Raw genomic sequence first — 12,910 nt, forward strand, 5'->3', positions numbered from 1 at the left:
AGTCCAAAAAACACTTCATTAAATTCTTTGCAGATATTCCTAGCCCATTGGTACTCACTAGCAAAATAGTTCATCATGTTCAAAGCATTTCATAAATTGTGGTAGTGCTTCCCCTTCCCTCCTTTTAAATAATTCAGTAAGAGTGTTGCCATTGATTGGGTAAGCAGAACTGTAACACCTACATAACAGAGAAGAACCATCTGGTTTCATTGCCATTGTTGTGAGCCTGCTGGCATATATTAGGCTGTACCAATTTAGAACATGATGAAGTGAGAAATAATGGACATTCTTGAAGAATTTCAAATGGGATCAGCTGCTAAAAGCAAAAACTGGCAGGTGCAGTGCACTGTGCTGGCTTCTGTAATGGTCCTATATTGAAGAGTGCAGCTGGTAAAATGGCCGTCTAATTGAATGGTATCAGCTAATCCCAGCATTGTCAGTAGCAGTACATCACTAATTGTGAAGGTTGTTGTTTGGCTGGTGGCAGTTGTGAGTGGACAAAGAATTACAGAGCATTCGTGTTTATTTTCTGGATGTTCATATTTTATCACCTCTGACTTGAGAATGAGACATTGTAAACTGAAGATGAACATTCCTAAGATTTATATGAGTTATGGGGAAAATGCTGACATTATTAGTCTGTTCATTTGTTTGTGTTTTAAATCATTGGTACAATTATTTGGAACCATCAAGATCTTCCACAGCAAAGCTACAAAACTGTGTGATCCTGTTCTTTTTTCTTTCCTCCCTTTCTCTTACTGTTATTGTCACTTGCTGAGTCTCGTTTTTAAATTTGCATTGTAAGGTTTTCAAGGCAGAGGTTATGTCATTCTGTGTGTTTGTGCAGCCTAATGAGGCCCAAGCTTAACTGGAATGTTTTGGTGCTTACATAATAATTAACATTTAATAATAGCAATAATAATATTTATATTCATCCAATGTAATATTTCATGTACTCTAGTTTAGATCAACCTCAGAGTATAGGTGAAGATCTGAAAGTTTTTATCTTAGATACCTTCATTCATATATTGATTCTGTTCATTAAATGGAAAACCTATTGTGCAGTATTCTAATTGAATATAAAGTGCCTTTTCCCTCACCCTCAGCTGTTAGCACTCTTTGAGGGATGATCCCAGTGAATGTTTTAGAAAATTCATCTTACTTCACATCATGCCTCGTAGAACAGTGAATATGGTCATCTCTGTGGCCAGACTACATCCCTCTGTTGGCAGAGGGATGTAAATGAAGCACTTCAAAAGTGCAAATGAAGCCAGGATTTAAATATCCCGCGCTTCATTTGCATAATTATGTAATGGCGCTCTTTCGAAAAAGTGCTATTTCAAAATTGAAACCGCAGTCTAGACACGGTTCTTTCAAAAAAGTGCCTCATTTTTTTAAAAGCCCCATTAGAGTGCGGTTTCAATTTTGAAATAGCGCTTTTTTGAAAGAGCGCCATTACATGATTATGCAAATGAAGTGCGGGATATTTAAATCCCGGCTTCATTTGCACTTTCAAACTGCTTCATTTACATCCCTCTGCCGATAGAGGGATGTAGTCTAGACGTAGCCTGTGTGTCTACAAATTTTCTAACTGTCAGAAAAGTTCTTTCCTATATAAGTTACAGTACCTGGGAAGTCAAGAAATTCAGGTAAATGAGGATACGTCTAAACTACATGGCTCCGTCGACGGAGCCATGTAGATTTGTTTGTTTGGCAAAGTCAAATGAAGCCGCGATTTAAATGATCGCGGCTTCATTTAAATTTACATGGCTGCCGTGCTGAGCCAACAAACAGCTGATCAGCTGTTTGTCCGCTCAGAGCACTAGTCTGGACGCTCCGCTGCCGACATCACAGCCCTTTGTCGGCAGCCCCGGTAAACCTCATCCCACAAGGAATAATGGGGCTGCCGACAAAGGGCTTTGATGTCGGCAGGGGAGCGTCCAGACTAGCGCGCTGAGCGGACAAACAGCTGATTAGCTGTTTGTCGGCTCAGTGCGGCAGCCATGTAAATTTAAATGAAGCCGCGATCATTTAAATCGTGGCTTCCTTTGACTTTGCCTATGTGTCTAATCTACATGCCTCTGCCGACAGAGGCATGTAGTCTAGACACAGCCTGGGATTTCCACATAACATATTTTCTGCGTTTTTAAGGGCAGGGCCACACATAGCTGTTAAATTGATCATGAAGAGTTGGTGAAGAATAAACATGAGTGATATGCTGCCTATTTCCCAATGTAGACTGTATGCTAAGTTTGAAACTATGGAAGAGAGTCCTATAATCTTATAAATATTTCTGAAAGTTTGTTTGTGTGCGTGTGTTTGTGTTTGTTTGTCCTGAAAGATCTCCGAAACGGTAAGAGCTAGAAACACAAAATTTTGCACAGATTCCACTGATTTCCTAACTTAAATAACTAGACTGGTTATATCTCAAAATCGGTTCCCCCGGTTCTCCCAGAGCCCCAATTGGGCCCATTGATAATTCTGAAAGATCTCTGAAAAGTAAGAGCTAGAAACACCAAATTTTGAATGTATACTACTGATTTCCTAACTTCAATAACTGGATGGGTTATATCTCGAAATCGGTTCCCACGGAGCCCCAATTGGGCCCACTGATAATTAGCTTTTAGTAGCACCTGATCATAGGCATTTGCTGGACTCTTCTGTTAAGCGTGTCACATCAACTGCAGCTACGGATAAAGCATGTGGGCACCTGGAGCACCATCAAGGGAAAGCCCATGGGGGGAGAGGCTGCAGTGGGGCAGAGAATCAGCAACCTCCCCTATACTAGGAGACCAGCAGGTCTCCAGGACAGACCCAAATGTGGCTGATGCTGGGTGGGGTCTAGCCTTGCTAATTGTGGCTGGGAGAAGCCTCCAGCTGTCACAGCCTCTCAACATCTTCACGCAGCCGGGCTCCGACTGAACCCCTTCTGGAAATTAAAGTTGCTTCCGTCCCCCCACACCTAAAGGAGCCATCCCACCACTCACCCTCCTTGGGGCTGCATGCGTTCTCCTGGCAGGGTGGTGTGTGTTATCAGCAAGTGCCACGGGTATTATGCACTCTGCAGGATTCAGGTCATAGTACAAAGAGGAGGTGGGTAGGAGGACAAGGTTTTGAGCACCATGGAGCCTGAGGAGGACACAGTACACTCAGAACAGCCTATTCTCATTAGAACAGGTACGTTCAGGTGCTGCATGTTCTGATCATCTAGATATCACTTATTGCACCTGGTCTGAAGGTCTTTCATTTTGTCTGATCAATGCAACCGGTCCAGCTGCTGCTAGGAAGTCCATTCAGGTTGCCCCATGAAGCATGCACTGAAGACACTCGGGGAGTGGCTACTTGGGGAGCAGTGATTTGCTGCTGCTGCGGAGGCCAGGAGACATCCTCTCCATTTCTCAGGGCCTCTGGAAAGGAGGCTGCAGGCATTGGTTTGCATAGAGTCTTTAAGGAAAGATGGGCCTTCCTGATTTGTGGGAATTGAGAAAAGAGACCCTATGGAATTTGTCATTTTGTAAGTACATCACTAGCTATGTTAATTTCTTAAAGTAATATATCAGAGAAAAGTTTTTCCAATAAAATATGCTATGTTAATGTAATTGACATAGTTCATTCATCACACCTTTTACTATATTTTCCTTGGGTGATGCCGGCTATTTCTGCTAGTTCTTAATATTTCCTGTTTATTGTTTCATTGGGCTTTGATTGGACCATGTGAGGCTAGGTGTCTCTGTGATACCGCTCATTTGAAATGATGCAATTGAGAAAAAAAATCCTTTGCTTTAATTTATACTAAGATAAGAATATTAGTTGTGTTTAAAGAAAAAAATACTAGAGAGATTTTGGAAGAAATGCTCTTGGATTAACAAGCCCAAAGCACATATTTATATTGACCTGGGGAAAGTGAGATGATATAATGGAGACATTGGCAAGGCATAGACAAAGTAATATTGGTGAATTCTTTAGTAACATGTACTGATACAGCAATAGGAGTACATATGGTAACAAATGCATCATTTTATTCAATGCCAACAATTTTGTTAAACTTAGCCAGACTTCCTAGCTTAGCATTTGAGATGAGAGAGGCATTGTCTAACAGAAAGAATATATCATAGCAGCTGGGCTCAGGACTAGGAAATGCAGGAAGTATTGAGTTCTCGCCCAAGCTGTGACAATGTCTCTTTCTGTAGTCCCAGGCAAATTACTTCTGGTTACAATTTGAAAAGTGGGCTGTAGTCTGGGGTTCTTCCATTTCTGGATGTTTAATTTTAGACCCACTGACCTGAAATCTTACACTCAGGCCTCTTTTATTACTTTGTGTGTGTAAAGGGTCCTTAAAGTGGGTATATATTATATTCCTTACTGTTTTCTTCTGTTCATATGACTTGAAGTGGATAGAAATACTATAATGTCTTTTTTAGAACCTTTGGGAGTTGAAAGCTTGTAGCTGCTTTCAGGAAATTGAATTCTTTAACCTGAATTGTACTGACTTGTCCGGTACATCGACAGATCATAGCAAAATAAACATATTAAGGATTGCTAATATTTAACCAAAAATTTCCAAAGTGAACAGTTTGCCCAGTAAGTAGGAATAGAGCTCCTGTTGGGTTACTCCTAAAGTTTGCAGTATATTTAAACATACATTTATAGAGCCCTGCAAAACCACAGATATCCACTTTATATCCACAGGTATCTGCATCAGTGGATATGGATATGGACACCCGCAGCTCAGTTTTGCAAATACAAAATTTTTATCTGCATCCGTATCTGTGCAGGGCTCTCCACATTTAGCCCCAAAATCTGATATTCTTACACACTTAGACTAGAATGTTACTTTACATAAAGTCCAGTTGATTTCCATGGGATTACACTCAACTTGGGTGTCAGGTTATCGGAATTATGGACTTCCACTATTTTTTTTAAACACTCGGAAGGATGTTGGTGCTTCTATAAGCGAAGTTCTAGTAGCACTGGCATGAGTGCAGAATTTGAACTCACAGGTTCAATGGCTAGCTATGACAGTCTTTTAATTTCCCCATTCTTCTGTTTTGTTTTGTTTTTCTCTGCACTTAGCTCAACGAATCAGCTAAACAGCTTATAGAGATGGACAAGACATGCTTAGCTGCTGCATCTGGCTGTGATGTCCCTTTGCCATCTGACACCAACATGGCAGTAAATTTGGCCCAGTGCTCTACTTTAAACAATACAGGAGCAGTCAGTGCCATTCAGCGGCATATTGATGGCAAGAAGAATGCCAAGAAACGCCACTCCTTCACAGCTCTCAGTATGACACACAAATCCTCTCAGGCCATGCATAACAGGCATTCCATGGAAATTAGTGCTCCAGTTTTGATCAGCTCTAGCGATCCCCGAGCTGCTGCCAGAATCGGAGACTTGACTCATCTTTCATCCAGTGCTCCAGCCCAGGTAAAAAATGCATAACATAACTGTAACGCTGAGCTAAAAAAGAGATAAGGTCTGATAAATAGCTCCATTTATTATAGCTGCACTATCAGGGTCACCTAAGCCTTAGCTAAATACATGGATATGGTTTATACATAATTATACATTGTGCGCAACACTGCTATTCATTGACCTTTTATTCAATGACACCACTTCAGACTGCCCTAAAATGTTAGTGTTTGATTTTAGTTTTCTAAGTAGTAAAAATGATTAAGGTTAGTCATATTTTTGCTTGTAAACAAACCCCTCCCCCCAACCTGGGTGATTTCAGACTATGCTGTAATCATTATCTGTAGGCTTCAACTGAACAGAGGCTATGTCTAGACTGCAAGCCTCTTTCGAAAGAGAGCGTCTAGACTGCACGCGGAACTTTCGAAAAAGGGGCTTGCTTTTTCGAAAGAAAGCACCCAGTGAGTCTGGATGCTCTCTTTCGAAGAAGCCCTATTTACATTCAAGAACGCCTTCTTTCGAAAGAGGAACTTTCGAAAGAAGGCGTTCTTCCTCCTGCAATGAGGTTTACTGCCGTCGAAAGAAAAGCCGCGTTCTTTCGATTTAATTTCGAAAGAACGCGGCTGCAGTCTAGACGCAGGTGAAGTTTTTTCGAAAAAAAGGCTACTTTTTTCGAAAAACCCCATGAGTCTGGACACAGCCAGAGTGTGTCAACCAGAGCCTAATTCCCCCACCCCTAACTAAAAATTCAAAGTAACCACTTTGTCCATTTTTTAATCACATGTGTGAATGAAATAACAATGATTTATTTCTAAATATTGTGTATGTTTGAAGAACTAAAAAACAGATAGCTGAGATTTAAATGAAAAAACAATGTGGAGGTAAGGTTTTGGCTTTGTCTATACTGCCAATTAAGCAACAAAACTTCTGTCCTTCACAGGTGCTTAAATGTCCTATCTCCTCACCCACACACAAGTTTTGCTGCAGCAAATAGCAGTGCAAATGGCTCATTGATGCCAACAAACAGCATTTACACTGCCTGACTTTTAGGAATACAGTTAAAATAAAGTAGTGTAAACAAAGCCTTATTGGACCAACTTCTGTTGGCGAGAGAGAAGTGCTTTTGAGAGCTATACAAAGCTCTTCTTTAGGTCTGGGAAAAGTACTCAGAGTGTCACAGCTAAATACTTGATTGAACAGATTGTTTAACCTAATTGTTTAACGTAAGTAGTTAACACATATTCTAAGGGACCAAGTGGAGCGGTCTGTTAATACCTCTGTAGTCAGAGGATAAAAAAGCAGCATTAATGAATTACGGATTGATGTAGTAAACCATAAATCCATTGTCTGTCTGTCTGTCTCTCTGTCTGTCTATCTATATTTATTAGTCTCTAAGTCTACATCTAGACTACAGGCCTCTTTCGAAAAAGAGCATCTAGACTACAACTTGTACTTTCAAAAAAGCAAACCGCTTTTTCGAAAGAGAGCACCCAGGCAGTCTGGATGCTCTCTTTCGAAAAAGTACAGTTTGCTTTACATAGCACCTTTTTCGAAAGAGCACTTTCGAAAAAAGGTGTTATTCCTCGTAAAACAAGGTTTTCCACAGTTGAAAAATCTGCCATGTTCTTTCTATTTACTTTCAAAAGAACATGGCAGCAGTCTAGACACCGGGGAAGTTTTTTCGAAAAAAGGCCAATTTTTTTTTAAAAAAAAAAAACCCTGTAGTCTTGGGTGTGTCTACACAGCAAAGTTATTTTGGAAAAACAGCTGTTATTCCGAAATAACTGTGCGAAGGTCTACACAGCAATTCCATTATTTTGAAATAATTTCAAAATAATGGACAGCTTATTCCAATTTCTGTAAACCTCATTCTATGAAAAATAATGCCTATTCCGAAATACCTATTTCGAAATAAGGCATGTGTAGACACTCTGCTTCTGGGATTTTGAAGCAGCCCCTCACCAAGTCCATTCTAAGTTATTCCTTCTGGGGCTCTAAATTGAGATAGCATGTCTACATTAGGGAAGCCTGCCTTGGATTAATTTTGAAGCTTCCCTGCAGTATAGATGTGCTATTTCAAAATAAGCTATTTCAGAATAACTATTCCAGAATAGCTTATTCTGAAATTAATTATGCAGTGTAGACACAGCCTAAGGTGCCACAGGACTACTTGTTTTTAAATTTACAGACTAACACAGCTACCCCTTTAATAGTTGTTTTTGGGGCATCTAGTGTGCTGGATGAGGCGAACAGCATGTTCTGATTGGAATATGCAGGAGCTATGGATCTTGAAAGGTCTGTTGTGGGAGACACCAATCATTGTACCTGTTGAGATACATCTACAGGTTTGGCATTCTTGTTCTGGCAGGATCTGAGTCGGTTTGTCCTGGTCTGGGTGAAGCTTGCATCTAATGCTCAGCTTTGAGAAGTCCGGGGGCGTGTTTGCAGGGGTGTAGCCAGGAGGAAATATGGGGGCACCACATTAGAGGAGCACCTATTTAGTCTCCCTCCACTCCCCCTGTCATCCCTCGGCTCACCTGCTCCTCCTCCATCCACCGCCGCCAGCTAGAGTCTCCTCCCTGCGTCTCTGTCCCCAGCCCCATCTCCTTCATCTCCTCCTGCAGGCATGCTGGGCCTGGCTCCAAACTGGAGGAGGTGGGGGAAGACACGGTACAAGCTCCCCCCCCTCCTCCCAGGATCAGGCTCAGCCGTGTGCCAGATTCGGGGCCCTACCGTGCGGGGAAGACGGGCACAAATTTTGCTTTTGCCCTGAGCGCATAACACCCTCACTACGCATCTGCTTGTTTGAAGGGCAGAAGAGGGTTTCAGGAAAAAATTCTTTCTGGATGTGGTCCCCATTGTGTATGGGTTTTAGTTGTTTGATGTTGCTCCAAGATACCCCTTATAGATTCCAGCATGGAGTGATCGGTGACAACAAGCGGTCCCAAGTACGTATGCTAAACTCTCTGTTGCCTTGTATTTAGCTGTGAAACTCTGCAGACCTTTCTTAGGTCTGAAGAAGAGCTCAAATGCTTGTAAGTGTAAGTTGCAGTTTAACCTCCCTTTAAACATCAATATAGAGTGAGTGGGTCTAAAGCAGGGGTGGGCCAACTTTTTGGCCTAAGGGTCTCATGGCTTGCGGGAAGAGGCTCAGGTCAGAGGGTTGGGGTGCAGCGTTAGGAGGGTGCTTAGGGTACAAGTTTGGGACAGGAGGTTGTGATGCAAGAAGGGGTGCGAGGTGTAGGAGGAGTTTGGAGTACAGGCTCCAGCTGGGCATCACTTACCTTGGGCAGCTCCCAGTTGATGGTACAGTGAGGATAAGGCAGGCTCCTCTCCTGCCCTGGCCCTATGCCACACCCAGAGGCAAGGGAAGAGAAGGGAGAGCAGGCAGCTCTGCATACTGCCCTCTCTTGCATGCACTGCCCCCATAACTTCTACTGGCCACAGTTCCCCATTCCTAGGCAGTGGGAGTTGTGGTGAGACCAAGAATTATGCTCTCTCAGGAGCTGCACAGAGCCCTCTGCCCCACCCCCCCAGGGGTGCAGGAACATGCTGGCCAGGAGCCGCCCACGGGCCATAGTCTGCCCACCCCTGCTGTAACGGATTCTGAGTGTAAGGGAGAATCTAATTTGTAACTAATTTCCCCTTCACCTGCCTTCTCAAGAACCTTATGGCTGTACATTCTGCCCATTCTGTTCATGTCTAGGCTGAAGAACAGACTACCACAAAATGTAGTACATGTGCCAAAATAGGTAGCTATTCCACAATAAACTAAGATAGCTACTTCAGTAACGTAACACTAAGTACTAAATATGGATCGGAGACCTTAATATAGGCAGTCCCCAACTTATGTACATGTTACGTTCCAAACACCTGGTCGTAACTCGATTTGGTGGTAAGTCGGAAATACCCTTAAATGCGCTGCCCACACTGTTCGAAAAACTTGACGTACATGGTTCTCAACTCGAAAATATTATAATGGGGTTAATGGGAGGTTGGTCGTAAGTACAGATGGTCAAAAGTCGGTGTGTTCGTAAGTCAGGGAGTGGCTGTATATCAGATAAATCATACACATGTTAGGTAATGTAAAAATGGCATATTTGGATTTTCCAGAGACATTACAGACCATCATTTTCTGTTCTTGAATTAATCAAAAATAAATTCATACATACACTGTTAAAATAGTACAAAGGTTTGTGCTGAACTAACAACCCAGGAAATTAAAACTTAAAGCACAAAAGCCATCCTTAACCTACTCCTTTTTAAATACTGTAGAGGGAGTAGGAGGGAGCAAGACAAACTTTTCATCTTAAAAGTGTCTGAAAATCTTTTGTAAAAAAATGTTTGTTTCCAAATGATTTGGGGCCAGATTGCAATGCCCTTATTCACACTGATGTCTTACTCCAACAGTATTTCTTTTGACTTCTTTGGGACTATGGTAAAATAAGGTACTCTTCAGCATTTTTAAAGGAATCATACATTACATGCGCACAGTGCAATCTGTGTATGTATTTAGAGGCATAACCAGGGCTGTGGCACAGTGAAGCATTCAAGTGTTGTAGAAAATACACCTGAAATACATTGATGATATGTTCATCTTCAGGACAGGTATCCTAACCTCTCTCATTGATTTCCACCACACCTTCAACTGGTGGAAACTCTCTCTAGAATACTCCCTGGACACCACAATCAGCTTCAACAATGGACAAGTATGTACAAGAAACCCATGGTTTGCCACACCTGCCTTCACAGATCCACCCCAAACATACCAATACATCTGTTCTCCACAGCCAGGTACTGCTAACACATATGTACTGAGGAGAAAGTCTGAGATTCACACTTTAAGACACTTATCACCACCTTCACCAAACAAGGATACTTCACCACAGAAAATCATCTCGTTTTAGAATGGGCCACCCAAATATTTGAAGAGAACCTGCTTCAGTCAAGAAAAAAAACCTTCTGACTGCACATCCTTAGTTGCCATCAACCATCCCACACTAGAGGCCATACAGGGTATCATTAAATAATTAAAATCTGTACTCAATGGGAACCCCATTCTTAAAATCTTTCCTAGAACCCCTTCTTCTGGCCTTCACACAGCCACCCAAGCTCATGATCAAATTCAAGCTCCTCACAGAGGAAAATCCACCAATTCTAAGTTGCCTCACATCCATGGAGAACAAAAGATGCAAAACCCGCTGACATCTCTCCACCTCTACAATGATCAGTATCCTGCATAACACACCTTTCAAGATCCTTAGGTCTTACACTTGCCTATCACACAACCTGTGGTATACCTCATTCAGTGCACTAAATGCTCCAATAATAACTATGTGGATGAGACCAAGAATTATGCTCTCTCAGAAACTCACACAGCAAAATGATAAAGGACAAAACCACCATATTACACACAGGTGTGAACACTTTTCAACAAAACAGTAATTCCATATCTGACCTTTTAGTCCTCATCCTCAAGGGAAACCTGCACACACCTTCAAAATACAAACCTGGGAGTTAAAATTCATAAGTTTGCTAACAACAAATAGTCCTGTGGCACCTTAGAGACTAACAAATATGTAAGATCGTGAGCTTTCGTGAGTAAAACCTACTGCATCAGGTGAGCTGGAGTGGAAATAAGAGAATCCAAGGAATACATAACAGCACAAGCAGTTACCTGTCAAGTGTAGGACCTGTGTTAACGCAGCTAATTAATTAGACCGGATGTGTCCCGTTCATAGCTTTCGATGTGAAAATGCGAATCCGCATGGTGTAATTGTTCAGGCTGTGGTTGGAGTGTGGGCTCTGGGACCCTGTGGCAGGGGAAAGTCCCTGAGTCCAAAGGTCTACATCTCAGTCAAGCAGCCCAGTAGCCTAAGCACTGTGAGTCTTGGTCAGCTGACATAGGTCAGCCACAGATGTTTAATTGCAGTGTAGATTTATCCTCTGAATACCTTTCCCAAACTTGAAGAAGAGCTCTGTATAGCTCAAAAACTTGTCACTTTTACCAACAGCAAATGGTCCAATAAAAGGTTACCTCATCCACCTTGTCTTTGTACTGGGATCGATATTTACTTCACTACAATAGGGTTTTTTTGCCCTTTCACAATGTTGCATACAATTGTAAACACATATTTGCCCACAAATATAAAATACTTGGGTATTTTAAAAGTATTTTAAAAAACGGTGTTCTAAAAATGACCTTTGCATTTCACTTAAAAAACAAAAAGGTTGTGGCTTTTGTTGATTTAAACCAGACCCTTCATGTTGTTTTGACATGCTTTTAGTTCTTTTGTAAGTTGCTATATTATTACAAACCACTCATTTCTCCAGAAAGGTATGCATTATAGATGTTCAACAGTGATATGTACCAGGACAAAATCAGAGTATGAAATCACATATAATAAAAGCATTTCTAGATGCCATTTAACTAACAATTGAAAACTGCTAGCTTTACTAAATTGTTCGTTATTATACAAGTGGTATCAACTCAGTTGCTTCCCACAAGTTAATACATTGTATATGGATTTCTTAGTATTTTGAATTCATGTGCAAATGAGGGGTGTCTTTCCATTGACTAAAAATTTAGAGATGCTTGGAGATAAAATTATGAGCTTCAAACCATCACAGCTGGGGAAAAAAGCACAAATACAACACATATTGGAAAATCAAAATAGTTGGGGGGGAAAAGTATTTATGTTGCAAGATGCATTGCTTTGATCTCCGTTTCATTTGCTTTCAGGAGAATTTGCATGTAGTATGCTTGATGCCTACATGCTGAGTGTAGGCCATTAAACATAAGAACTGCCATTGAAAAAGTAATAGTGGTTGTCCATCATGCAAAGTGTTCTGATGTGCTTGTGAAATGAATGTTTATTGAGAATGTGCTAATGCTGCAGGCCTGTGATAAAATTGAAGTTGAATTAGGTAATTGGTACAGAGGAGCTGTCCATAACGGAGACGCTCTGGACAGCTAAAGAAGTCTCATGGCACACTAATCATGCTTAAGCCTCAGATGGTTCATCTTGCTTCCATTTTCACCCCTTATGAATTATTCTTCCCTGCTTCTAGAAAGGTCATAGGTCAGCCCTGCTCCAGGTCCCCTGGTTTTTGACAGAAAATGCATCTCATGAATAATGAAGTATGGCTTTGTGCATACTACATAGTGTCTGGGAGAGGAGGAAAGGTTGCAAGAGCGCTGTATCTGTATTTTAAATAGTGCTCACCTTGTATGGGGAATCCATTTGTAATTCTTTGTGTGAAAGTGCAGGTTTTTTAACTGCAGGTCACGCATTGTGGATAGGTCATGAAGAATGAATCTTGGCAATATATTTATCAATCCCAAAATGTGACAGTATTTGGAAACAAAAGAATCCCCTTTGAAATGGCTGTCCAAATAATTTGGAAGTGTTGAATTTTAGCTGAGAAAATGTAAATATAGAGCACTTTTAAAGCTGCAGACTGTAAAATTTGACATGCATTCTGGAAAAGCTGATCA

The 12,910-nt window shown here is 41.3% G+C and overlaps 1 protein-coding gene across 5 annotated transcripts in view; it reads left to right on the forward strand.

Annotated features, from left to right (window-relative positions):
* The window catches only part of SH3RF3 (SH3 domain containing ring finger 3), a 394,619-nt gene that overhangs the window by 305,580 nt on the left and 76,129 nt on the right, over nt 1-12,910 (forward strand). For 3 of the 5 annotated variants that reach the window (XM_075918091.1, XM_075918083.1, XM_075918099.1), the window contains one exon: nt 5,074-5,427. The exons of the other annotated variants lie outside the window; for them this stretch is intronic. In XM_075918091.1, coding sequence (XP_075774206.1) covers nt 5,074-5,427 — 354 coding nt within the window. The remainder of the gene's footprint in view (nt 1-5,073; nt 5,428-12,910) is intronic. 5 annotated transcript variants of the gene reach the window in all.

Source organism: Pelodiscus sinensis, chromosome 1 (genome assembly GCF_049634645.1).
Source record: "Pelodiscus sinensis isolate JC-2024 chromosome 1, ASM4963464v1, whole genome shotgun sequence".
Taxonomy (NCBI): domain Eukaryota; kingdom Metazoa; phylum Chordata; order Testudines; family Trionychidae; genus Pelodiscus; species Pelodiscus sinensis.